The 27,411-nt window shown below is 41.1% G+C and overlaps 3 protein-coding genes across 4 annotated transcripts in view; all 3 read left to right on the forward strand.

Annotated features, from left to right (window-relative positions):
- The window catches only part of Ns4 (Nucleostemin 4), a 515,404-nt gene extending 511,060 nt beyond the window's left edge, over positions 1–4,344 (forward strand). The window contains exons 2-5 of one of the 2 annotated variants that reach the window (XM_065224084.1): positions 2,035–2,154; positions 2,273–2,625; positions 2,690–2,836; positions 2,895–4,344. In XM_065224084.1, the coding sequence (XP_065080156.1) occupies positions 2,076–2,154; positions 2,273–2,625; positions 2,690–2,836; positions 2,895–4,088 (1,773 nt within the window). In that variant the 5' untranslated portion in view covers positions 2,035–2,075 and the 3' untranslated portion in view covers positions 4,089–4,344. Of the gene's footprint in view, positions 1–1,956; positions 2,155–2,272; positions 2,626–2,689; positions 2,837–2,894 lie in introns of those variants that run through there. The other variant, XM_065224083.1, reaches the window with a different exon arrangement.
- A 9,661-nt stretch (positions 4,345–14,005) lies between these two features.
- On the forward strand, positions 14,006–16,618 carry LOC135702980 (zinc finger protein 676-like). Its single transcript, XM_065224060.1, has 4 exons — positions 14,006–14,343; positions 14,410–14,906; positions 14,961–15,693; positions 15,756–16,618. The coding sequence occupies exons 1-4, from the start codon at positions 14,115–14,117 to the stop codon at positions 16,541–16,543; spliced, it is 2,247 nt and encodes a 748-aa protein (XP_065080132.1). The 5' UTR covers positions 14,006–14,114; the 3' UTR covers positions 16,544–16,618.
- A 4,073-nt stretch (positions 16,619–20,691) lies between these two features.
- Positions 20,692–27,256, forward strand: LOC135703007 (small ribosomal subunit protein uS7). The gene is made up of 4 exons (XM_065224099.1): positions 20,692–20,767; positions 21,206–21,704; positions 21,976–22,074; positions 26,875–27,256. The coding sequence occupies exons 2-4, from the start codon at positions 21,210–21,212 to the stop codon at positions 26,941–26,943; spliced, it is 663 nt and encodes a 220-aa protein (XP_065080171.1). The 5' UTR covers positions 20,692–20,767; positions 21,206–21,209; the 3' UTR covers positions 26,944–27,256.
- Positions 27,257–27,411: the final 155 nt, after the last annotated feature.

Consider the following 27,411-nt stretch of genomic DNA (forward strand, 5'->3'; position numbering starts at 1 on the left):
GAAATTCCAAGGGAAAGTTCGAAGAAACTTCAAAGGGAAGATTAAAAAAAATTCAGGAAGGTTAAAAAATTAACGTTTTTATTGGCCTATTTTTCCACTGAAATACAGTATTTCCCGATTTCCAGAAGTTATTGGGATGAACCATCAGCTGTTTCTCGGCTCCTTGGTTACCAAAAACGCGAGGAAATGAAATCCTTAGTCGAAAGAGTATCAAGCATAAGACATTTTTGAAGATGAAATTTGTTTAGAGCAGGCTCAAACATTTTAATTTTCAAGAAGATAAAAGTCTATCATAATAGTTTCCTCTGACAATTCAGTGCGGGCAGGCAGTAATCATTTTGATTATTAATAAAAAAAATCGGTATAAATCGGTACTAAAACTCAAAAATCGGTATTCTGAGAAACCTTATCTGTATATCGGTATCAAGTTTGAAAATCGGTATAAATACCGATAAATCGGTATATCTGGCAACGCTGCAGAAGCTACCAAATCGAACGATTAGTAGGATGACAGAGTTGCAGCAGGGATTCTATGAAACCAGACGAAATATACTGGTTGATCGGTTTATTAAATTGTTTCTACGATGGAAACAGATTAAGTCAATAAATAAATCAGCATACGAAATTGATGAAACCAAATGAAATAGAATGGTTAATCGGTTCATTCAGTTGTTTGTATGATGGAAAAGATTAAGTCAACTGTTAAATTGGCTTATGAAATTGATGAAACCAGATGAAATACACTAATTAATCGGTTAATTAAATTGGGTTCTTTAGGGGTATTGGGGTAATTGCATATTCGTAATCTGCATTACAAATGGAATCGAAATTCAAAATTTCATCAATTTTGAAGCACTGGAACTACTTTAAATAAGTGTGATGTGCAAAAATCACCATCTTAGCGTTCCTCGATGGTACTTCATATGGGAACGAGCTGTCAGTTTGTTAGTTTTGTGTCAAACAGTGAAGAAGTGATCATTTTGCTTCAATCAAGATTAAAAATTGAGATGGAAGTAAATGGGATCGAAAAAAAAAAATATCGTTGTGCTCAGAGAACATAATAATTACGCCAAGTACTCCACATTCTTGTCATTGTAAGATTAAAAAAAAAAACAAAACTATTAAGACCAACTTACCAGGTTGTAATGACATTTAATAATAAAGTTGCACTCACTTAGTCTAACTGCCACTCTTTTTTAATCACTAGCTTAACCGACATCGTCTGTATATTAATATGTACACTAAAATAAACACCGATTAAAAAACATACAATTGCCGGATTTTACAATAGATAAAATCTTTGGCTGTCGGTCCCGGCGATATTCGATTTAATACATTAACGAATATGTTGACAAAAATAACTACACGGATAGAAATCTCCTTATACCTTTTGGCAAATTTCTATTATTGATTATTCATAAAATGTATAAGTCAACTAATAAGCAGACACCTTGCAAAAAGTTAATGAAGACAATGTGTCAAATGAAATGTATAAGCGGTCACACATACCTTTTATGCATTCTTATAGGACCTATGTGGTTTGTCTTATGGAATGTAAAAGGCTGATGTTTGGCAAAAATGTATAAGTGAAACACATGAATAAAATAATTGATTTTCGTTTCGTGTAGTGTACTAATCCTGACGTTCTCGGTTTATTAATAGGCCTTTTTTGTAAACAACCGATTTCGCCGGTCGACAGTGCAATTCTCCATCTGTCAAATTTTTTATGGGGTAACAGGCTTATTGGTGTTAGTGAAATGTGCAAATTTTTAAACGTAAATCTCACTGTTCGCAGTATGGAATGCTATAATTACATATTATGGTAGAGTGACGTGTCACTTGAGTACTCAGCAATGTTGACCATATTTTTGCTTCTAACACCAGCAAGATGCCTGTTGACCCGGACCTGGAATATAAACAACATTGCGCTCTGGCTGCTGTGCGTTGTCTTTTTGCGTGTTTTTGTGACGAGCCGAATGTTTTGATTGAAATTTAATGTGCTGTGCAAAAGGGAGTGCCAAATAAACAGAAAAGTAATTTGATTTTGTTTTGCAACTAAAGTTGAGTATTGGACAATGCCTCAGGGCCGCAGGAAAGTTCCGTTCAGCGGAAAGCAAAAGAAACAGCAGCTTTTAGCTAAAAAGCATGCTAAATGTGAGTATTGCTTGGTGCACGAAATTTCCAGAACGTCACTCGGATGGCTACCCTGTGTCGGTGTTGGCATAATTTCGTAACAATTTTGTAAATATATACCTGTGGATATGTTTTCCAGCGAGCACCTCGCACAACATTATCCGGAAGTTGCGCGATGAGGAATCCAGCGACATTAGTGAGGACAGCGACTTTCCGAAGACGTTCCACGAGAATGTGGAGAAGATCAACCTCCAACCGTTGAAGGATCCCCGCAGCAAGGCCAACCGGTACGTGCTACAGTTCCATCGGGAGACGGGCAAAGAACTACGGGAAATGAAGGAGGAAGCTCTGAAGGCGCTGGTGCCATGTCGACCGGAGCAGCTGGAACTGGCCGACAACTATTTTGTGGGCTTCGAATTCCCCAAGCGACCCAAGTGGAACTACGAAATGTCCAAGGAGCAGTTGGATAGCAATGAGAATCGTTATTTTTTTGTGAGTCCGGTCCTTTCTTGAACGAACGTAATAAATTGAGTGCCATTTATATTGAATTTTGCAGAAGTACATCACATACATGGAGAAGAGCCATTACGATGATATGAAATCTCTGAGCTTCTGTGAGCTCAACTTGGAAACCTGGCGTCAGCTTTGGAGAGTGCTCGAGCTGTCCGACATTGTGCTAGTGATTGTAGATGCACGTTTTCCGGTGAGATTTGCTTATGATGCTTCCAAGAATATGATACCTCTAATTGTATTATTTTCAGACGTTGATGTTTCCTCCGTCGCTGTATCACTACGTGACGGAAGATCTCGGGAAGGGTATGATGCTGGTGATTAACAAGGTAGATCTAGTGGAACCGGAAATGATCCTTGCTTGGAAACGCTATTTCCAACAAACGTACAAAGACATAGAGGTTGTCCTGTTTACGTCCTATCCTTCGTACAACCTGCGAGGAAAGCAGGAAAGCAAGCATGGATTGAAGATCCGTAGACGCAAGGGTCGAATGCGTATGGCCGCCGAAGGAGCCCAACAGATCTACAACATTTGCCGGGAGTACACCGGAGATCAGGTAGATCTAAGCTCGTGGCAGCAGAAAATCCTCGAAGAACGAAGTGCCCCAATGGATGTGGACGGAGAAGATGATGAGTCTTTTGAAGCGGAAAGAACGCACGAGGAAGAGAAGGATTTCTCGTTCGAAGAGCACATTAAATTCAAAGACGGGGTGCTGACGATTGGCTGCATCGGATTTCCCAATGTGGGAAAGTCCTCCCTGCTCAACGCTGTGATGGGTAAAAAAGTGGTCTCGGTTAGTAGAACACCAGGCCACACAAAGCACTTTCAAACGATCTTCCTCACCAATACTGTCCGTCTCTGTGATTGTCCCGGTCTGGTATTTCCGTCAGCCGTCCCCCGGAAGCTTCAGGTTCTGATGGGAAGCTATCCGATCGCCCAGCTCCGTGAACCTTATGCCTCTATCAAGTTCCTAGCCGAACGTTTGGATCTGCCGGCGCTACTCTCGTTGAAGCATCCTTCAAATGATACCAACGAGGAATGGTCTGCCATCGACGTATGCGACGCTTGGGCCATCAAACGTGGCTTCCTGACTGCTAAAACTGCCCGTCCAGACACTTACCGCGCGGCTAATCACATCCTACGAATGACACTGGATGGTAAAATTACCCTCGCCCTCAAACCTCCCGGCTTCCACCAGATGCTGGAACAGCTACAATCGGATCCCGAACTAACGGCGGTCCGGGAAATTCAGGCTCTGACCGAGAACAGTGAGAAAGAGGACGACGATGACTACATATCGGACACGGACACGGAGGATTTCGCCGGTGCTGCTAGCAACGATGCCGACAACGAGGAGGACGAAGAAGGCAATTCAACGCTCTCCCCGGTCGGGTCCAAAATTTCCAATCCATTCTCGCTGCTCGGGACCGGGAGTCCGGAGTAACTAAATTGAATTCAATGTTATAGGATCGTTTTTGAACTACTTATATACGCTTTTTACTCTATACATATTTTACCGAGAAAGTCACTGAGATTAGCGAGAACGAGAGCAAGAGAAAGAGAAAGCGGATATGGAATAAGATTTGCACACGTGTTTGTTACGTATATTTATTGTTACTTCACGAAAGTCTCTAAATGCATTCTAAAAGAGAATACCTACTGTATTTTGCCCTTCGCAATAAAGAAGCTATGAAGCTGAAGACATGTTTTTAAAATGTTATCAAAAATGCCGTTTTGAAGAATATCATCCACTGACACAATTATCTTTGAAGATTCCAACAACTTGCCAATTGGTGACGTAAAAGGTAAACGAAATTTATGAAAATAAAAGGATTTTAATTCTGTTTAGGAACGCATGTTTGTTTCTAAATTCGGGATGTTTCATAAATGAAATAAGAATTTGTTTTTAATTTTTCGAGTTAATAATCATAGAAGGAGTATGGCGGTTCTTAGGCTATATGCCCCGGTCCAAATTTAGAGCTTTTACGACTATGTGGATTTCGCGATTTTTGGCTTCACTTAGCCTGAGTTCAACGTTCAACTATGTTTCAATTTAAATAATTTGAAGTTTGAAAATTTTCAAATAGGCATAGGTAAGCGCTCTCCTCGTTGGACGTCTCTGAGACTCTCTGAACCAGTGCGTCACAATATCAAGCTTTATTCGAAAAAATCGATGCGACGACGAGACTGCTAGCTTTCTTTTTCTGTTGAAGTCGAACAGCTTCGTAGCTTCTTGAACCTCAGTCGGCGTGAAGTGGACCCTACACGACTGTTTGTATTGACAATAATCGTATTGTCAATATATTCTATATGACGTCAATACATCGGTATTGACAATATTTCTGTATTCACATCATCAATATTATTGTCAATACTTGAAAGTATTGACAATATTTCTTGTGGGGCTTGCTTCAACAAACACATTTTCAATCGCTTGCCTCTCTTTCTCCCGTAGTTTCATTGGTCTTTCTTTCAAGCTTCGGTGAAGCGGATGAGTGAAAGAGCAATCAGCAATAATATATATTTAAAGCATTCCTCACGTGAAAACACTTGAATATTACATGTAATATCCGGAGAACTTCAAGATTTGGGCATACTTGCTTTGGTAAACAAACACGTCACATTATATCACATGCTAGATGAATTATTTCTCAACCTGTGTGTGTTGTTAATTTTCTAGGCTGAGCTTTTACTCGCGAGAAGTCGTCAATTGAAGCGTTTGTTTACAACAGGAATTACGCCCAAATCTCAAATCATTCCGGATATGTTTAATTTATATTCCATCCACAAATTTATCTAACAAAAAGTAACGAAAACGGGACATAACGCATATTAAACACATTGAAAGAGCGGTGATGGAGTGTCGGTGAAAGGGATTGAAAGTCATAAGGAGGTTTCATTTCATTTCGATAATCAGCGTTACTTTCATTGAAAGTGATCAGTAAAGCAACGAAGAGAAAATCCACAGCCAACCTTTCGTTCTAAGCGAGCTTATTTTTCATTTTCGTTTCATGCTGATAGGTTAGGTAGGCGTTATAGAAAGTATGCGTTGAACACATTATATGAAAGAAACAAAACTCGAGCTCATTTTAGAGCTTCGAAAATGTAGAACCCTGCTCTGAACCCCTTCGAAGCTCTCTGATCTTCTCCAAACTCTGAAGTTCGCAAATCCTCGCTTAATATAATCGAAATATGCTGAATCACACATATTTTCATTGACTCCTGGGTCCTTTCAGAAGTTCTCTGAGAAGTTCACAGAACTTCAGTGAAATTTTGAATTTCAAAAAGGATCAGTGAATTTCATCAGAGGTGTTCCGGTAACATCAAAAAGATCACCTTAGAGATGTTAAGGATAACATCAGTGATGTTTAGGAAGTAACAAGCATTTCGTGGAAGCTCAGGAAATTCTGGTGAGGTTCAAGAAAGACTCATCCTCAAAAATCATAATGTAGATATATCCTCGGATATATCCATAGAGGTAAGGGCCCATGCATTAATTATGTCACGCTAAATCGAGCAAAAAATTACCCCCTCCCCCCTATCGTGACGTTTTTCCTATACCTAATGCATTGCTTGTTACAAAATCTTAGACCCCCACCCCCCGTTAGAGCGTAACATAATATATGCATCAACCCTAACTTTAAGACTAGTAGGTCCCGAAGAAACGAGCTCCACTTTTTGGTTCAGCTCTGGTACTATCTTCGGTCCCAAGCTAATCGGTGCACCCCTCGAAACATACACTTATAGAATTTCATACATTTTTATTGACGAATTTCCATGTAAAATTCCACATGATTTCCAAGCGACCACACATAAACAGAATCCACCCAGAAGCACATATGAAATGTATGAGTCAAATGATTGTGTGCCTGCTCAAAACTGTTCGAGATTATCATAAATGGTGCTCTGTTCGCACGCTGCAAAAATTATATCGATACAGAACAACACGGTTTCTACCCGAAGCGCTCCGTGTCCACGAACCTGGTGCACTTCACTTCTAACTGTCTGCGATGCATGGATTCAGGATGGCAAGTCGATACTGCGTATATGGATCTAAAAGCTGCATTTGACACTTGACATCTCGTCAACTGCTGTGGATTGGTTCAGATCTTACTTGGTGAATCGCTATGTACATATCAAGATTGGCGCGTTGGAATCGGATGTTTTCTCAAACAACTCGGGAGTCCCGCAAGGCAGTAACCTAGGACCGCTACTATTTTCGATCTTTTTAAACGATGTCGCCTTGCTGATACCATTAGGATGCCGCGTTTTCTATGCAGACGATACGAAAATCTACAAAATTATTAAAAGCCTCTCGGACTGCTGGGATCTCCAGAATATGTTAGGTATTTTTGCTGACTGGTGCTCAAGAAATTTGATGAGTCTAAGCATAGAAAAATGTAACATTATTTCATATCACCGAAAAATTGAACCAATCATGTTTGACTATGTTCTCTACGGACGCTGTCTTGCTCGTGTAGAGCACATAAAGGATCTCGGCGTTACCTTGGACTGCAGACTCACTTTCAGAATCCACTACAATGACATCATCTCCAGAGCTAATCGACAATTGGGCTTTATTTTCAAAATTGCCGACGAGTTTCGTGACCCGCTATGCCTCAGGTCACTCTACTGCTCGCTTGTGCGATCCTTATTGGAGTCAAGTTCAGTTGTTTGGTGCCCTTTCCATGCTAGCTGGATCACTAGAATTGAATCCGTTCAACGCAAGTTTGTGAGATAAGCTCTTCGTTTCCTCAACTGGCGTGACCCAACGAACTTGCCACCGTACGAGGAGCGTTGCCGTCTCCTGGGAATCGAGCCATTAGAGGTGAGACGGACGGTCGCTCAAGCTATGTTCGCTGGAAAGCTGCTTACAGGTGACATTGACTGCCCAACACTGCTGTCACAGCTAAATATGTATGCCCCTGAGAGGTCTCTTCGTCAACGCGACTTTCTGTTTTTGGAACCACGGAGCCCCAGGCGAGTAAGAGAGGTGCCACAGTCGGAAGAAGTGTTAGTTTGTTTACTAAAATGAATCGCCCATTTTGTTATGGCAAGTTTTGCTATAAGAAATGCTCCTCGTGTTTATTAGCGAAATTCACATCAAAGATTGATTAATTGCGTAGGAAATCAGTTTGGCACGGCATTTGTAACCAGCATACACCTTCCGGTCGTATGAAACAGGTCAAAATACTGTCCAAATCCGCAGATAAAAATTTTTGTTTTGAATTTCTGTATAGCAAAATAGTGAACTTTTCGTGAACATTAACGGCAAAGAACTCACCAATACTGGGAGACCGTGAGTTCCTGCCAACCTGTCATAAAACCGTCTTGCACGGAGCCGGAATTATACACAACACGAGCCAATTCGAGCAATCAGCCGGCAATTCAACAACTTTTTTTATATGTTCGACTTCAATGTATCAGCTGACGTGTTTCGTCATCGGCTACTTGGCCTTTTCCGTACCGTTGACCGTAAAGTTTAAGTTTTATTCATTTAGACAGTATTTGTCACTTGAATTTTTCAATAAACAATAAACAACAATAAATGAATAGTATCCCGAATAGAAATTGTAATGTAGAAAACATCAGCAGACATCTTCAATACATTAAATTTTAACGTATATTGCTGTACCCTTAATGTATTCAGACTTCAGTGTGACGTCCAAGTACATAAAAATACATTAGCCTCTAACGTTACATCAGAATCAAACGTCTTGACGATGTAAAATTTGACATCAGAATATATCCAATAACAACAGAACCTAACGTTACATTAGAATCAAACTTCATCACGATGTAATTTGTTGCACGCATAAAACATCAGAATACCTCCAATGACAACAGAACCTAACGTTACATTAGAATCAAACTTCATAACGATGTAATTTGTTGCACGCATAAAACATCAGAATACATCCAATGACAACAGAACCTAACGTTACATAAGAATCAAACTTCATCACGATGTAATTTGTTGCACGCATAAAACATCAGAATACATCCAATGACAACAGAACCTAACGTTACATTAGAATCAAACTTCATCACGATGTAAATTGTTGCACGCATAAAACATTAGAATACATCCTATGACACAACAATAAAAAGTGGCTTGCAGTGCAGTGATGCCTCCTATGCATAGTTTTGTGACATTATCAATTGCAAATAAAATTGAACTCTTTAGAAGAGTGGAAACGCTAATAAAAGTGCACTTAGACGTTGTATCGTCTTGACGCCTTCAGCGCACTTATTCTTCATTCACCAAGGAATAAGTGCGATGAAGACACAACAACAATTTAACGTAAAACCGCACTTTTATTAGTGTTTCCGCATTCATAATCTCATAAATGTGCCCAAATCGCAATCCTCGACGCAATCATATAAAATAGCACATTGCGATTACAAGGTAGAGCTTACCACCATTAACTCTTGCACGACTGACATAGCCTCAAATCACTGAAAGAAATTTTGGCATGCCCTGTGGGCAATGTTTATTTGTAAGTAAAACAAATGCCCTGGTGACGTTGCAGTGCAAGAGTTAATTAGTGTTTTAATTGATTATTATCGTTTCAATTGAAAACCGATTTTACTTTTGTTCTGTACGTTAAACATAACGTTGGCCATAGTGTGCTGTATACCGCATCCGTGTACGAATACAGCACACTATGTCCGACGTTATGTTTAACGTATATACAGAACGTTTTCAACGAGGTTTTCATTTGAAACGATAATATTAATTCCAAGGCAAACGAAGAAAATCATCTGGCCACCCTGCATGCATCTGGTTATAGTCCATTCCTCGGTCCATTCTATGCGCTCGAGTATTGATGGTCCGAATGTGAGGATAACAATAACAAACCAGCATATCTGGCTGAAGCGAAAGTGAGGATAACAAACTTCGCACTTGAAAATGGGATTGCGCAAGTGTGCGTGTTTTGAACGACAGAAAGGTCAATGTCGTTCTCATTTTGAAGTAAAGCTCTATATATCGCTGCTGCATTAGCGTATACCAAAATTATTCAGGATGTAGGTGTCAGATGGACGTTCCATTACAAACCACTGATGTTGACCTGTCAATGACTCGCGTTATTTGGCGTTTATTAGCTGAATCGCAAAAAGAAAACTAGAGTCCCTGAGGCCCTCGGCCTAAAGCCCTACAGTAAAAGTATGGACGACTGTCACCACAAAACTGAAAAAAGCTGTTCCAATCGAGCAAAGCGGTGCATTTTGACGGTTCGATTGGAACAACTTTTGACAGACGTCCATACTTTTACTGTAGGGCTTTACCTCGGCCCATGCAAAGTTTGTTTTGTCCTGAGTCAGCACTACACGGCGAATGAGAATGACCCAAATTTGAGTTTAGTTCACTCATAAATCGCAAAAAGTACAGGAACTCAGTTTTGAGTTAATTTCCCTCTGTTTTTTCCAGAATTTCCAGGTTTTTCCAGGAAAATTTGTCCCAATATTAGAAAAGTAAAGATTGGATTCTGTGGATTTTCGTCAATCCTAATTTTCCGTAAGATTTTTGAGGTTTTCCACAGGAAAACATGAGGCAAATTTACTCATCGCTGCGTTCCTGCACTTTTTGCGATTTTGAGTACACTGTATTCAAATTTGGGTTGATCACATTGGCCGTGTACAGTTTTTTTCGCGGTGTTAAAAGATCGATTTCGATCGAATTAGTCCGGGAAAGTGCCGTTGTGTCCGTCGCGAGTTTTGGTGGCGATTCGGTGTCCGACGTTGCGGTTAATCAGCAAGTTTTCCGCTTGCTGGCTGCTGGTCTCACCCTAGGAAAAGGAAGGCTGTTTTTCAGGTATGTGGGCTGTTTTTGAGGTGAATTAATGTAATGTAATTATGTTTTTTTTTTAGGAAAGTGCACCAGTCCAGAGCCACATACCGGTAGCGAGTCCGAAGCTGGATCCCGGCGGGGAGTTCGAAGTTCTCTTTGCAGGTTAGTGAGTGTGTTTACTGTTTATTTGTTTTGATTGACGAATAAATAAATACTAAAAGCTACGGATCCCGATGACGGGTTCCGTAGGTGGATCCCGATGACGGGTTCCGTAAACGGATCCCGATAACGGGTTCCGTAGACGGATCCCGATGACGGGTTCCATAGACAGATCCCGATGGGGAAACCGAATACGGATCCCGATGGGGAAACCGAATACGGATCCCGATGGGGAAAACAAATACGGATCCCGATGGGTATTCCGTAGACGGATCCCGATGGGGAAACCGAATACGGATCCCGATGGGGAAATCGAATACGGATCCCGATGGGGAAACCAAATACGGATCCCGATGGGGATTCCGTAGACGGATCCCGATGGGGAAACCGAATACGGATCCCGATGGGGAAACCGAATACGGATCCCGAATACGGATCCCGATGGGGAAACCAAATACGGATCCCGATGGGTATTCCGTAGACGGATCCCGATGGGGAAACCGAATACGGATCCCGATGGGGAAACCGAATACGGATCCCGATGGGGAAACCAAATACGGATCCCGATGGGGATTCCGTAGACGGATCCCGATGGGGAAACCGAATACGGATCCCGATGGGGAAACCTAACTTAACTCGCAAACAATATTGCATAAAAGTTCTATAGAATGTATAGAAACGTCAAAGTGATCCGATGTCAGCGCTGCGGCGAGTAGCTCGCGGAACTTAAAATATTCAAATCAACCGTTAAATGCGTGAACGAAGATATACAATGAAATGTTACGTCTGTTTGTCTGTGGTATCATGCTGGTGGTAATAGAGAATTCGTTGTATATGACGCCAATATTCAATAAATGTTCATTTTGGCCTTTTTTGATACTCACAATTTTTAACGGAAAACGCACCGGAACTTGATTTACTCAACACGCACCATACTATAAAATGGTGCTAGATGGTGCTATTTTGAGTAATTGAGCAATTTACTTCTGTTTCCATCATATTTACGATGCAGCATTGATGGAGCCGTGAAATGAAATGAATATATCTTATGAAAGTTCATCTGGAAAAGTCAAAGATGCACATCAGTCTGATCGTAAAAACGTTTTTTTCTTCAATTGGGTTCTTTAATTTTGAAAACTGTATCGTTTTTTATACATCATCTGAAAGAGCTTCGTTTTCGGAGCACATCGATATTTTTTCGAACCCACACACTTTTATCTCGATTTTTAAATCAAGATTTAAAGCAAAATAATAACTTTACTGTTTGACACTAAACAAACAAACTGACAGCTCGCTCTCATACAAAGTAACACCGAGGGGCGCGGTGATTTTTTGAAAATGTAATCGTACTTACTTAAAATAGTTCCAGCACAGACACACAGACGTAACACTTCATCGTGTATCTTCGTTCACGCATTTAACGGTTGATTTGAATATTATCAGTTCCGCGAACTACTCGCCTCAGCGCTGGCATCGGATCACTTTGACGTTTCTATACATTCTATAGAACTTGTATGCAATATTGTTAGCGAGTTAGCGAGCAAGCTTGTTTTCCGCGAGAAGCCAGAGAGATGTCGTTACTGAGGACCTATGTTTTGAGATACTATGTTTTCAAGAAAAACTTTTTCAAAGTGTTACGTCTGTTTGTCTGTGGTTCCAGTGTACCAAAATTGATGAAATTTTGGGTTTGGGTTCCATTTTTAATGCAGCTTACGAATATGCATTTACCTCAATACCCTTAAAGAACCCAATTCGTGTGTTATATTGGAAGGATTTTACGTAGGATTGATGAAAATTATGATTTAATGCTAATTTTCACGAATTTTATATGCAGCCTGTCAACATTATCATAATTATGCAGTGGCAACATTTGCGTTGAGTTTTTGTGGCAATCTCCCAATCAGTGTAGGAAAATCCACGAACCCCTCATTTTATCTATATCAAACTTTGATAGCGAATAAAAAAAAAACACTGGTTATACTAAATGGGGTTCGTTAATCGATTTGCTTGGGACCAATAGGCTAGTCAAGTAGTGAGCCAATTGATCATTTTGTCAAGCTTCTGCATTCATGTTCCATCAGATGTCACAGCTGTTGTTTGCGTTGACATCTATCGGAAACTAGACACAATCTGTTTTCCTATAATTGTTCACAGAGGACACTGCAGTGCAAAACATGTCTGGTACCTCTATATATGCATTTAGATTATTATTCGAAGTCCCTCCTTTTTTACACATTCTGCACACAAAATAGCTCACCCCTCACAGAATTTCCCGCCGAATTTTATGTATGGGGCGGGGCATAAAGTATCTTTTGCGCAGAATATGTAAAAAAAGAAGGGACTTCAAATGTTAAAGCAAATGCATATATAGAGGTACCAGACATGTTTTGTAGTGTCAGGTACACTATTTTGTAATCTGTGAAAGGGAAATCAAAAATCGAGTGTCAACAAAATACATGGCATGTTGAGATATTAAGCTCGTGAGAGAGAATTTCTCTCTCCAATTTGAATTTTTTTTGGCTCTCTGGGGACTGGTAGTAAAGCAGGTAAAATTGTATGGGGAAAAATCATTTTTATTTAATTGTAGCTTGTTGAGCATTAATTTCCTGGAAAAAACTGAACGACAAAGCCCCTGACTAATTTCTTTAGGTTGTCGTTCACTTTTTTTTGACCTGAATATGCACCGGAAGCGAATTATTCGCACTTCTCTCAATTTCTATATGGGGATTTTTATCACTTCCTACCAGCGGAACAGCGCCACCTCTGTGGAAAATGGTTGAGCAAAATGATTAATTTAAAATCGTTAAGGCCGGCGCACAATAGATACGTCACAGACAAACAGACATAACACATTGAATATTTCTCACTGTAAAACATCGTCGCTAAAACATTACCGCCATCTGTTGAATACACTGTGGTGGGTAGTACGCTGAACAGATGGCGGTAGTGTGTAAACGTCAAACGCAAGGGAATTGACTATGCGCGCCACAGGTGGTGGTGCTACCAACTACGATACTTTTAAATGGACCGTTAAATGCTTGTTCGATGAACAACTTGCGAGAGTTATGTCTGTTTGTCTGTGGATACGTTTTCGGGTTTTTTGACAGATAATGCATGGGCTAACTGTCAAAAAACCCAAAAACGTATCTATTGTGCGCCGGCCTTTAGTTTCGTATTGATTGTTGCTTTTAATGCAGGGCTTTAATCCGCCCTACTCAGATCGTGAGTTGTTTCGTTTCTCCGTGACACTGGTTTTCAGAGATGCTAGTAGATTATATTATGAGATGCTAGCAGTTTATTTTTAAATATTCTTATCCACCAGCTCTCGGTTTACCAGAAGTCCTCCCCGAATACTGTCAAAACAGTGTTTACGCTTTTCGGATTGATGTATCCTGATGAACTTTTTCAACTGAACATTAAATTTTTAATTTCCATCAGCTTTAATCGGTACCCTCTAATCGATATGGTATTTTGAAGGTTGATTTTCATTCACACTCGAGCGAATTCCGCGCATCAATAATGGTAAAATTGTGCTGTATTCCGATCTGTCCCAACTCGAGAGCCGGTCGGGGAGTCGACTGTTATCCGTTTCCTTCCGCGGATGCAGCGCTCCGGGGAAAATGGATCGACTTTGTCGGCGCGAATGCGCGCAAGTTTCGCTGGAAAACCAAATACATATGTGCCGAACACTTCCATCAGCTGGAGCTGATAGAGGCGGACGATGGAAGGAGGGAACCGGCTGAAGGAGGTGAGAGTTTGTGGGTTTTGAACGTTCTTGGTCGAAGTTAGGATCGTTGCTTTTTTTGAATTTCAGCTGTCCCAATCGTGTATTCACCGGATGAGGACGAGGAAGACGATTTGATGGAACGGGATGATGTGATGGTATCGGGAAAATCATCGGATCAATCTTCTCAACCGGAGGGATCAACCGCAGTGCGACCGTTGAGAGAGATAGCCGAGCTGCGTTCGTTGTTTTGTCGAATTTGTCTCAAGAAGGGGGATGGTTTGATTCCGCTCAACACAAAACTACACAATGAGAATCTTCTGGATATAATCTACACGATTGCGGGGTTGGCTATCGAGAATGAAGAGGATCTTCCGACGAAGGTTTGCGCCAGCTGCGTTGAAAAGCTCGATTTGGCTTTTAACGTTCGGGTGGAATTTTTACATTGCGAAGAGATTCTGAGGAATTTGATCAAGAACAAGCAGCTGGAGGTTCACTATCAATCTTACGATAATCATCTGATTAATTCGAGAAGCTGGAACGGAACGTACCTGAACAATTTGATGGACAATGTTAAGCAGGATATCGTAGGTTTTTGGTTTTGAACAGCTAGATCAATTTAATAAAACTTTTTGTTATAGACCATTGAACAACCAGGAGTGCTCTTGGATTCGAAAGTAAATGCTACGAAGTCGGTTAAAATCGAGCCGGTTGTGGTAGATTCAGCAGGAGATGAATTGCTGGAAGAAATGGAGGAGGAGCATTTGTATGACGAAGAAGAATTAAACTGTGCTGAAGATATATCAGCTGAACAGGAAGCAGAAGATGTCAAGAATCGTTCACCGCAGGAAAGCAGAGCCAAAAAATTGATAGTAAAGATCGAACCCGATTCGGAAGAAGAGCAGGTTTCCACGACAAAGTATGTCTATTCGTGGAAGGAGTTGTGCAAACCGAAACGCATTCAACAGCCAAAAGAATACAAAATCTCAGAAGAACTGCCGGAACCGGATCTGGTTCCCCATACCTGCTACGTCTGTGATACGGTACACGAAGATGCGGACGCACTTGAGAACCACATTGAGGAGCATGTCCGTCTCTTGCCCTACACTTGCGACCAGTGCAGCACCGAAGAAGTTCCGCAGGTGCTCAAATCTTTGATCAGCCTCAACAAGCATCTCCAGACTCATCAGTTTCCGTACCCCTGCGACTACTGTCCGTTGAGGTACCTGAGCAGACGAGCCTACATTACTCATATGCGCTCTGTCCATGAGGAAGCCGACAAAGACGGATACACTTGCGATGATTGTGGACAGCATTTCGCTCGAAAACGCACGTTCTCCGTTCACTTGTATAAGCACAAGGCCATCAGAGAAGGTGAGTAATCTTTGCGATTAACAATTGGTCTAAATTAACGACTGATCCCCGATTTCCTCCAGGGAAATACAAATGCGAACATTGTGGCAAAGCGTTCAGCGGTCCGGCGCTGCTGAAGCGACATCTCCGGATTCACACAGGCGAGAAGCCGTTTGAGTGCAAAAAGTGCGGCAAAAGGTTCAACCACGAGTCGATTTTCCAAGTGCACAAGCGAACCCACATTGGCGAAAAGGCTCACGTCTGCTCGGAGTGTGGTAAAAAGTTTATCATAGCTACTGAACTGCGGTACCACATGGCCGATCACTTCCCGGACGATCCACGATATCGGACGCAAAAAACCGCCTCATGGGTGCGCTACGATGGCGTCGTTAGCGATGGTTCTGCTCGCTCTGTTCGCAACGCTACGGGTCCAAAGGAACGAATTTGTGAATTTGAAAACTGCGGCTACGTTACCACATCGGCCCAGAAGTGGCACTACCATTGTGCGACTCACGCCAGAAAGTTCCAATGCGAGATCTGCGCGCGGCGTTTCCCCACCAACCAAACACTGGTCAAACATGTCGAAAAGGCCCACGAGGGAAAGGTGGCGGAGAAAACCCGACCCTGTCCGTACTGCCAGAAGATGTTCAGCAGCAACCAGAAACTGCAAGGTCACGTGGACATCCACGAGAACAACCGCCGGCACAAGTGTAGGTTTTGCGACAAAAGTTTTGTGCAGCTGGCAAATTGTATAGCCCACGAGCGGATACACACCGGCGAGCGACCGTACTCTTGTCGGGCATGTCCGTCGGCATTCATCTCATCGTCCGGTCGCAAGAAGCACGAGAAAAAACATCCCGAGCTGGACTAATGCTCATTAAATATTGCTGTAACACAATTAGTTAAAAAATGTTTTATTTTATATATATAACCAGTGATCATCATATTGTGCTCAAATGTCCAAAAGGACTCCAAGGAGCCGAGAATCATTAAACATAATTTTAATTACAATAAAGTATTAATGAAAGAGATAGTTTATGAGTTCTTCTTACTCTCCCTTGGAGGCGATTTGAGTTTAGCGCTTTCACCCGTGCCCTCAACTCCCTTGCTTCTTCCAATTGTGTATTGTATAGTTCACTAGCCCGAATTTGTAGTAGTATTACACACTTGAAAACAGGCGGCTGTTGTTTCTCAGTAGCGCTTGCTTCCTCTCCACTGTTCTTCTTGGCGTCCGGGGACGTCACATCCATCACTACCACCTCTTCGTCCAGGACCTCAACCGCTTTCCCGTTTGGCGATGCACCGACAAACCGACATGACACTTAATTCTGACTTATACCTGAAAATCGTTAACGGCCGATTTAAATGTGCAGTGATCCGAACTGCCAAAACCATAGAATTTTTTGATCTAGATAAAAATACTTTGTACAGAATAAATCAGACACGAAACAATAATTATTTTTATTATTATTCATAACTTTTGCATGCGGGTTCATGGCTTAGCTAAATATTTCCCGCGAACACGGAGCCAAATGTCAGTGTTCTTTGGCCAGAAATTTTATTGTTTTTGCTATGGTTATTCATGTCGGTTTGTCGCTGCGCTGGTGCTTCCAGTCACTACACCACACGGTGTTTCGCGAAAACCCATAATACCCATTTCCGCTAAACGTGCCCCTCTTCATTTAATGGGTAAACTATGGTTTACTCATAAATGCGAGGGGACGAAACTCCCAGATTTATTAAAATTTTATGAAATAATATCTTTATTTTCATGAATCGATTCATATCTTCATAAATCCATTTTTATCGTATTCTCTAAAATTATTAATTTCGACAGTGAGCATGCATAAGGGCGAATACGCGATGATCGATTCTCTTCATCGATTTTCTCTTTGCATTGCTACAGCTAAGCGAAACAATTTTCTAGAATTTGTTCAATGCAGAGTAGTAACAGGTTGTATTGGCTATCAAAAGCAACACCAAACGCACCGAGAAACGTTAAATCTAGCGAGTTATTAACAAAAGAGAAAATCGACGAAGAGAATCGATCATCGCGTATTGGCCCTTATGCATGCTCACTGTCGATATATCGTTTTTATCGATCACATCTCTATCATATCGGGTCACAGCTCTACACGGTAATCAGCGTAAAAAGTGTAAAAATTCACACATTTCGTGAAAAAAGGGGTCTACTCATGCTACCGTGTAACTATCTCATGACAGATTACGAAATTTGAGGAAGTCACGAGAGCAACCGAAAAGCTGGGTTTAGACTAGGCAAGTCAAATGATCAACTCAGTTGAATTCAATTGGCTTGAAAAGTTGAGCCTGGTTCAACTTTTTTCATTTCAAGTGAGTTGATCAAGTCAGTTGAATGACATGGTTTACACGTTCAATTCGCGTTCAAGTCAGCTGAATTCAACTGACTTGATCAATTGACTTGCCCTGTCTAAACCCAGCTTAACGGTCGTTGTCATTTGCGCGACTATTTTAACAGCGCACAGCGCTCTCATTTCAGTTTAGTCACTCTTCTCCACACCGGTCGCTGCTATCGCGGTTATCAATTTACTCGCCGTAGTCCGTACCGGTAGTGAGCATTTTAACATTTCTACGAATAGCAACCTTTCTCACGCGCTGATAAATTTGGTAACGCGCTTCTCACCGAGAAGCCGACTGCTATTTTAGTTTCTCGTATGGCAACCCCCGATACGGTAGCTGCGCTATGATGAGGGCTGCTAAAATGAGTTTAGCAGCGTACCGTTACGGTTGTGCGGAGAGAATGCAAGGTTTGGCAACCCGCAATTTTGTGTTTACATCGAATAACTTTTAATTTGAGCGACTGTCGTCTGCTTCAGCGTCACGGTAAAACGAATGCTTTTTTGACAGTATCGGTAGTCATAATTTGAAAAAAAAATCCTTTGAAATCAAGACAGCCTTCTGTAAAAATATACCGAATAAAACGTGACGTGGTTTCCCAAAGACAGCGTCGTCAGAGAAAAGTGGTTTCAATTCTGTCGGTTTCCTCCCGGTCAAAGCTTGACGAAAATTTCAGCTACATTTCAATTACGATTTAGATTTATACGTGGAATATCGGATAGCGGAAAATTATTAGCAGCTCCGGGTGCAGTTCCTATTTTTGAAATTGTTGCGGATTTGAACGAGGGAACAGAGAATGCAATTTATGATGAAGTAAAAGATTATAATAGGCCCTACACAGAAAAAAAGTGGTTGAATATTATTATATACATCCAAACTGCTGCAACCTGGTCAATCCATCGGTTGTTTAATATAACGTTGTACGATGTACATCGATTTTGCGAACAAAATTACATCCATTGATGTAATATTATATCTGTTTTTTGCTATTACATCATTATTTCATACATCAGCTCGAGCATCAGCTTGAATTACATTGATCGATATTACATTTTTTTTGCTGTGTACTTGATTCTTGACTTGATTCATAATTTACACTTTACGCAAACTTATTTATAATTATTTAAATCTAAAAAAATTAATTTCAACTTCAATCGCTATACTACCACGCTTTTCCGCTTGAAGCGCCCGTGTTTATTTACAGTGCTTGATTGGTACCGCGTTTTGAACTTTGGAACCCCCCGCCACCGACAAACCGACATGACACTTAATTCTGACTTATGCCCGAAAATCGCAAACGGCCGATTTAAATGTGCAGTGATCCGAACTGTCAAAACGATAGGATTTTATTATCAAGATAAAAATAATTTGTCAAGAATAGATCAGCAACGAACCAATTCATAAGTTTTGCATGTTGGTTCATGGCATAGTTCAATATTTACCGCGAAGACGGAGCCAGTTGTTAGTAGTGTGCTGTGGTCAGAAATTTTATTGTTTTTGCTATGGTCATTCATGTCGGTTTGTCGGTGCCCTCACTGGCAACATGCGTACCTTCACTGATATTCCATCGGCATTATGGAAAATTAATTGTTCACGATTGTGTAGCAAACACTAATGCATCGATTCCTCTTATTTGAACTTGATGAACATAGATTTTTCCTCCGCTATGCGGTACTCAACAAACAATTTTAGCTGCAGATTAGCTTATACAGGCAAAAATTAGCTGTATAAGCTAATTTTTGGCTGTATAAGCTAATCTGCAGCTAAAATTGTTAGTTGGGTATGTAGCAATCATCTGAGTGAGATACATGCCCAGCGATTTCACGAAATTCACAATTTCTTCCATTGATGTCAAAAACTTTGCAATGAAGAGGGTTATTTAACAGTCTTACATGTTTTATTAAAAAAATACACTTTTAAAATTACAAGTCGTACACCAAGTTTACACTAAGTTTAATTTTGAAAATGTTCATAGTTGAAACTCGAAATTTGGAAAACTTTTAATTTGATCATGCATTATTTTCATAGCAACAATGTTTGTTCTTCGTGTGTAAAGATTTTATTGGATTTTAACAATAGCTATTATTGTTCTTGTATAATGCATTTTGATTCGGGATTTTCTGGACTGAAAGTTGAAGAACATTCACTTTAGATGTTATTTCAAAAACTTGGGGCTTGACAGAATCGTGGAAGAGTGTATCATTAAATCAAGCTGAACATTGCATTAGGTTCTAAGTAACATTGATCGATTCTCTTCATCGATTTTCTCTTTCGTTAATAACTTGAGCATATAGCTGTTTTTTGTTGTGCTTGCCGTTTCAGATGCTAGATAAAATCTTCTTTTACCGATATGTGTGCTGAAAATACCTGGGAATGTCTTTACATGGTCGTGGGGATGCAAAGAGAGAAAGTCGACGAAGAGAATCTGTCAATGTTACTTAGGACCTAATGCAATGTTCAGCTTGAAATATAAATAAAAATTATAACGATCGATTCAAATATTCCGAGCTGAATCGATTATCAAAATTCGAGGTGTTAATTCTTAGCGTGTACTTGATGCAGAAACCGCCTCGCATCTCCATCATCTTTGACATTCGCTCTAATGTCAACAAATGGCTCATCCAGGTCGCAGTGCTACCAACATCCCGCGCCGAAAAAGTGAAGTTTCCTCTTTCCGGCTTACGCCATTGTCAAACACAGACGTGTAGAATATAAATAAGTGAATATCTTTTTAGTTTTTTACCCGTTAAAATAGTGTAATTTTTTGTAAAATTGCAGTAAATAGCAACAGTTCGTTCCAACCAAGCGGTCCGTCGTGAAAGATAGTTCGTGAGTCGTGCTAAACTAGTGAAAATCGGTGATTTTTCCGGTGTTGATCCTGTCGGCCAGAGCCACCCAGTGAAGGCGGTCCCGTTCGAGGGTTATGTGAAGCCAGTGAGCATTTCACTCGTTCATTTGCTCGCCGACTGTCACAGGCACGTGTCGTTTTTATGTTTGCTTCCTTTGAAATCCTTATGAAATCTATAAGTCCCCGGAAGGATAAATTAGTTGGTGTGATAAAGTGACATTGATTGGATTCGTGCTTGGTTGGAACGGAAATTGTTGCACCGGTGTGAAGTGAGCACGGATTGACCGGTGGAATTCTGGATTTTTGCAGCACCATGTCTGAGATCGAAGCATTCGATAATTTTGAGGCCGAAGAACAGCCGCAGGTGTTCGAACAGGCCCCGGCTGTGCAGCCAGCTGAACTCCCGGACATCAAGCTGTTCGGTCGCTGGAGCAGCGATGACATCCACATTTCGGACATCTCCGTGTCGGATTACATCGCCGTCAAGGAGAAGCATGCCAAATATCTACCCCATTCGGCTGGCCGGTATGCCGCCAAGCGTTTCCGCAAGGCCCAGTGCCCGATTGTGGAGCGTTTGACCAACTCGCTGATGATGAAGGGCCGCAACAACGGCAAGAAGCTGAAGGCCGTCCGCATCGTGCGCCACGCCTTCGAGATCATGCATCTGCTGACCGGTGAGAACCCGCTGCAGATCGTCGTCCAGGCCATCATCAACTCGGGTCCACGTGAAGATTCGACCCGTATCGGTCGTGCCGGTACCGTCCGTCGTCAGGCCGTCGACGTGTCGCCCCTGCGTCGTGTCAACCAGGTACGTTGCTAATCGGATTTCGGTAGAGACAGTACCGATTCTATGCAGGCATATTGGGTGAACTTTCCTCGTGAAAGCATGTTCTCCTTCAATTCCATTGGAATCGGAAATTAACCTCCAAATTGGATGACTGAAGACGCTAGGTTCGGGCTTCTGCCTGTGTGAATCAAGTGTTCTAGTCGTCCAATTACAGCATTGTTCTGCAGTTACAGCACAGTTGTTGGAAGATTAAGTGCATTAATTTCGGCTGTTTTTCGCTCTTAATTTTTAGGCTATCTGGCTGCTGTGTACTGGTGCCCGTGAAGCTGCATTCCGTAACATTAAGACCATCGCCGAATGTTTGGCTGATGAGCTGATCAACGCTGCTAAGGTAGGTGAAATGGTTGAAATTGGTGTTAAATTAATAAACCGTTTAATCAAGCTTCTGAATTCATTTTCCATCGGATGTCACTGCTGTTGTTTGCGATGACATACTGTTCTTGGCATTTTCAAGCTTATTGCGAGCTCTCAAATTAGTGTTCTAGATGCACTTTCACAGTCATTAATTGAGAGCTTTCTAATAGCGAATTCGTTTATTATAGGGGTTGGAACTAGTTCCAACCCAGTGCGTAACCGAACTTTTTGTCAGTGCGAACCTCAACCTGAGCTAGGTTTTAAAAACAAACGAGCAAACTGACGTTTGACAGAAAACAAGCAGACCCAATCTTGATACCCGATCCAGGTTGGAACTGAATAATAAACGAATTCGCTATAAGCCTGCACAATTTTTGCTTTAGTATAAATGTAAAGTACCATCATACTCTGTCCATGGAAGTCGAGACATTTTCCAACCAGCTCCAGCATGGTCTTGCTTTGTAGCTGCGCTTTTACCAACTAAGGTGGCCCCGGTTTGCGGTGACATCTATCGGAAATTACCCATAAACTGTTCTCCGTTAGTTCTTCACAGAGGAGAGTGCAGTCAAAAATCTCTTTCACAGACTACAAAATCGAGCCTGACAATGCAAAACATGTCTAGGGTATAATTCGCCCCCTTCAAGAAAAACGATTTTTTTGTACCCTTCAATTAACGGTGTAATCACGTTGATCCGTTCAATTGGAAGCGGCCGTTAGCATAGAAGTTAGGAAACATATTTCGACAACACCCAATGGTTCTTCAACAATGATCGTATGCTCTACACTAAAAGTATAGTATGCCACACAACGAGTTTGTGACATGTCCCAGAGTGTCAATATTAGATTTGTCAGATTGGAATAAATATCTTTTTAAATATGCTTAGGGGAAACGCTCCCATAATTGCGGTACGTTAGAAGCGAGGTTAGAAGCGTTTGGTTCCTATAGTTGTGCATGGAGACTCCATATACAACTATCCAGCTTTCCATACTCGTTAATGGCGGCCTGTTTGCATGAATAAATCGGTCTGCCTGACGTATACATGGTAGACAGGAACGGAAAATCGTGTTATAAGCAGAACGACAAGAGCAGATGATAGCATTAAAAACATGGCTGCCAGCCAGGCCCCTGAAATTGGTGTATCCTTCACTGTGCTTTTTGACACTATCTGGATGTTCGAATTTCGACACCTCCCTTTCCCTCTCCCAGGAACAGAAGAAAATGGAACAACATACGCCCTCCAGTTAGTGTCAAAAACCACGGTAAAGGATACATTTCTAGATAGAGCTGGAATTAGCTCGTAACAGCCTTTGTAAACAATGACTTCTCTCGATGATTTGTAGGAATTTAAGCCACGCCTACATAAAGCAACATTTTTTTTATATTTTTATTAAGGAGACTTTCAGCCCTAGGTTGGTTCGTCTCCGGAGCATAAAGCAACATATCCATCGAGTAGGGAAAGACTATTTGCCAAGGAGAGAGATGGCTTTCAAGAAATCATCGAGAGAAGTCATTGTTTACAAAAAGCTGTTTCGTCCTAATTCCAGCTCTATCTAGATTTATTCATACAAACAGGCCGCGATTACCAAACATGGAAAGCTGGATACACAGGAGTGGAACTTCGGATCAGAAAGTGGCTCCACTTGTCATTTGCGAACACTAGCGCATCTAGCGGTAGAAGGCATCTTCTGGCTGCAGTTAAGATAGGCAGCATTCTATGATAGTGTGAGTGCACATAGAAAGCCCGTGTGGAACACAGCAGAAAAACGAACCACTTTTGATTCACTGATTTGTTTGCACTTCCCCTTCTGTTCTGTGCTGGATTGGAACCTAACGCTTCTAACGTACCGCAACTATAGGAGCGTTTACCCTACCAGAATACGTCATTCAAAATTACATCAAAGGCATGTTTTTCAGAATTTTGTTCCGAATATTTATTTGCGGCACTTGCAGGAAGTGTCTTCTGACTGTTTCCGGGAGTTTCTTTAAACTTTCCCCGAACGCTCCTCCCGACTTCCTCCAAAATAACATTGACTTTCTGCTAGAATTACCTTCCGTCTTCTTTCAAAGGTTTTTGCAGACCAGCCAGCCCCGATGATTCTTTTCCCGTCTTATCCCGGTATTTTGTTTCGTATTTTCGTGAATGTTCTTTCCAACTTTAATTGATTTGCTCTTCCTATATACTTCCCACACCCAAATGTTTTCCCATCGGGTGTAAATTAAATTTTTTAAATCATACCGTGGTCCCGCTAATCTGAACGACACTTCGCTCAAATTAACAGGGTTAATTTTTAATTTGAGCTACTAGTAACCCTATAAGCATATGAAAAACGTGTTTCTGGTAGCCTTATTTACTGTTTTATTTTGATTCTGCGTTCCGTTTCACAGTGTCCCATTTCGCATTTCTCTATTCTATGCGCTAAATGACGTTCGAGCCATTTTTAATTTGCACGGTGTGCAGATTAGCGGGGTTAAAATTAAAAGGTGTTTAGATTAAAAACGGTCAGAAAATCGGGGGTTCAGGAACTAGCATCTTTTTTTTAAATCGAAGCGAATTCCTGGGACTTACGAAACGTTACTTTTCGTTAATTTCTCAGGAATAGATTCTCGACATGACCCAGGTAGGAACCACTAATTGGAAGCTAAATTGAGCTCTGTCCTTGATAATCAATCTGTTTAGAAAAACTGTTTTCTTAATAAGTAAACAATTGTAAATCTTACTGTTCTTTAAAACTGTTCGATTTTGGAATGGTGCTTTACTCTACCTGGTGGTGGTGTTTGTTTGCTTGGGCGGGCTAAAGGCCCACGCACATTAGATCCGGATCGGACACGTTGCGGCAAAGTGACTGTTAAATCTATTGTCTAACTGTCAAATTTACGTTAACGCAACGCAAACGGATCTAATGTGGGAGGGCCCCTAATAAGAGTTTCGACAATTTGAGGTTTGAATCTTTGCTTACAAAAGCAGATATGGTTATTTGAAAATTAACTCTTGAAGTGTTTTATGTCAATATTTAGTAATACGTTTCAAAATGCATTTTCGAGAACACCTGTGAAAAATAGTTTCTGTCGCTTTTTGCCATGTTTTTTTTTTCTCCACGAAAATTATCTTGAATATTCCGGGAATTTCCTATTTTTCACGTAACGTTTACCGGAATTGCACGTAGTCGATCAAAATTCAGCTTCGATTATCTACGTAATTATTCAGTTAAATAAGACCTGATTTCCACGTACTGCTTACGTGAAATCGGGGTGAAAACTACTGGAAAACTGGTAACTTTTACGTGCTATTCCGTTTTGTTTAAACTGCTTTTCACGTAATTTGTACGTAATATTAATTACTGTTTGCAGACTCAAAATGCTGATGCCACCGTCTGAAATTATAAAATTAGAAAAAGGCTACATACCTATAATCACGAATAAATTAATGTAAATGAATCAAATATTGGGCGATAAATATTTGAAGTAAGCTACTGGGAAATTTTGAATTTTTGAGGTGTTATTCCACCACGCTTGGTGGCGCCATATTGACCTTTTTTTTGCGTACCTGAAAATCACGTAAATCTCGTTTCGCGGAAATAGCGAAGTCCCAAACACACAAACACAAATACACTAAATCTGTTTACGTGAATATACGGTCGATTTCACCAACATTTTTAGACGACATGACGTGTAATGCAGGTCAAAGTTACTAACGACACGTAACATTTGAGATTTTGTAAATACAGATCAGTTCCGTGATATTTCACGTAAATCGGACGTGAGGATTTTTTAGAGTGTCGGTAGTTTGAAAAAAGGCCAGTGGGTGGCCACTAGGGTGGGTCAACGTAACAACCCCCTGCTCCCCACAGCTTTTTCGTATTGAGGTTCCCATATGTGCCATATTTGAACGAATTGCGGGAAAGCTTTAAATTTTGTTTGGAAAAATGAATGGGAAACAAACCAAAAATGTTCAATAGCTTCCAAAATTTGCTCAATTTTTACTAAATGTGGGGGAGTGATCTTGAGAAAACTTTTCATAACAACTTCGTCGAAGACCGCACATCGGTTAGACTTCTATGCAAAAAAGGTATTATTTTTTGTTTATAACCATGTGCTCCGCGTATACCTATTAGCGTGCATATAAGCTTGTAGGTATGCGCAGAGCACCAGGCCAACAGTAAAAAAATAATAAAATTTTCCACAGAAGTCGAATCGATTTGCGTTCTTTGACGAAGTTGTGTTCTGTATAGTCTCAATCCAAGTTGCATGTTTGTTAAAAATCGAGTGATGTTTTAAACTTTAACAAACAAATGAGTAGTTGTGTTACGTTTCTCATACATTATATACAAATGCTCTCCCGCAAATCCAGATAATAAACGAATTCGTTCAGTTACTGGGGCCATCAATACGAACCGAAAGAGCTGTCCGGAGCCGAAGGCTGTGGTCCTCCATATAAACTTGACTCACCCTAGTGGCCACTCTGATAATAGTACAAGAATTACTCGAGTGGTTCTTTGATTGTTGTTTCATGAAACAATGCTTTTCGTCATACAAATATTCTAACCGCATAATCCGTCCAGTTACTTGTAAACGTTGACCACAGTCCCCTCCGGTCAATGTTCGTTTCTGCTGGACCAGATCAAAGATGATAATCTGCAAAGGAATCCGACCACATTCGGATTTCTTTCTCGCAAAATCAGCGATAATCCATTTCCTACATCAGTTCACATGATCACTGTAAGCCAAACCCGACCACTAACAGCAACGAATGCATCCTTCTCCATATGTCCATTACAGGGTTCCTCCAACTCGTACGCCATCAAGAAGAAGGACGAACTGGAACGTGTCGCCAAGTCCAACCGATAAGCCAGACGGGGAATGCGTGCGTGCGCGTGTGGTGCGGTGGTGCGGCTGGTACCGACCGTTCGGCCGGTATTCTGCCCAGCCACCGTCGCTGTTAATTTAATGGAAACAACCAACAGCTACTCTCTTCTCTCTGAATTGTCGAATCGCCATCACCATCCTGGCTGGTTCCTTCCGTTGTGTTTGCGCTATATTACCATCTGAAAACAATATGTTATTGAAAACTTCTGCTGATGTCCATTCTTTGAAATAGGCACTCAGTTGCGCACCGTTGAACGTGAATAAAAAAGCTAAAAAAGTGAAGATAAAAATTGAAGATCTCGATTGGTTTTGTCGTTTTTTTTTCTTCTGGAGAACGTACGTTTTTTTTGGGGTTATTGGGGTTATTTTTTAGAGTATTTGCAGGTGCTACGATCGTGGAATGGAACGGATTCGCTCGACAGATGATTGACAATGGAAATCTAGACGAGG

The sequence above is a fragment of the Ochlerotatus camptorhynchus genome, unplaced genomic scaffold, assembly GCF_037179485.1.
Source record: "Ochlerotatus camptorhynchus isolate MF236.1 unplaced genomic scaffold, CSIRO-AGI_Acam_v1.1 ptg000204l, whole genome shotgun sequence".
NCBI lineage: Eukaryota > Metazoa > Arthropoda > Insecta > Diptera > Culicidae > Ochlerotatus > Ochlerotatus camptorhynchus.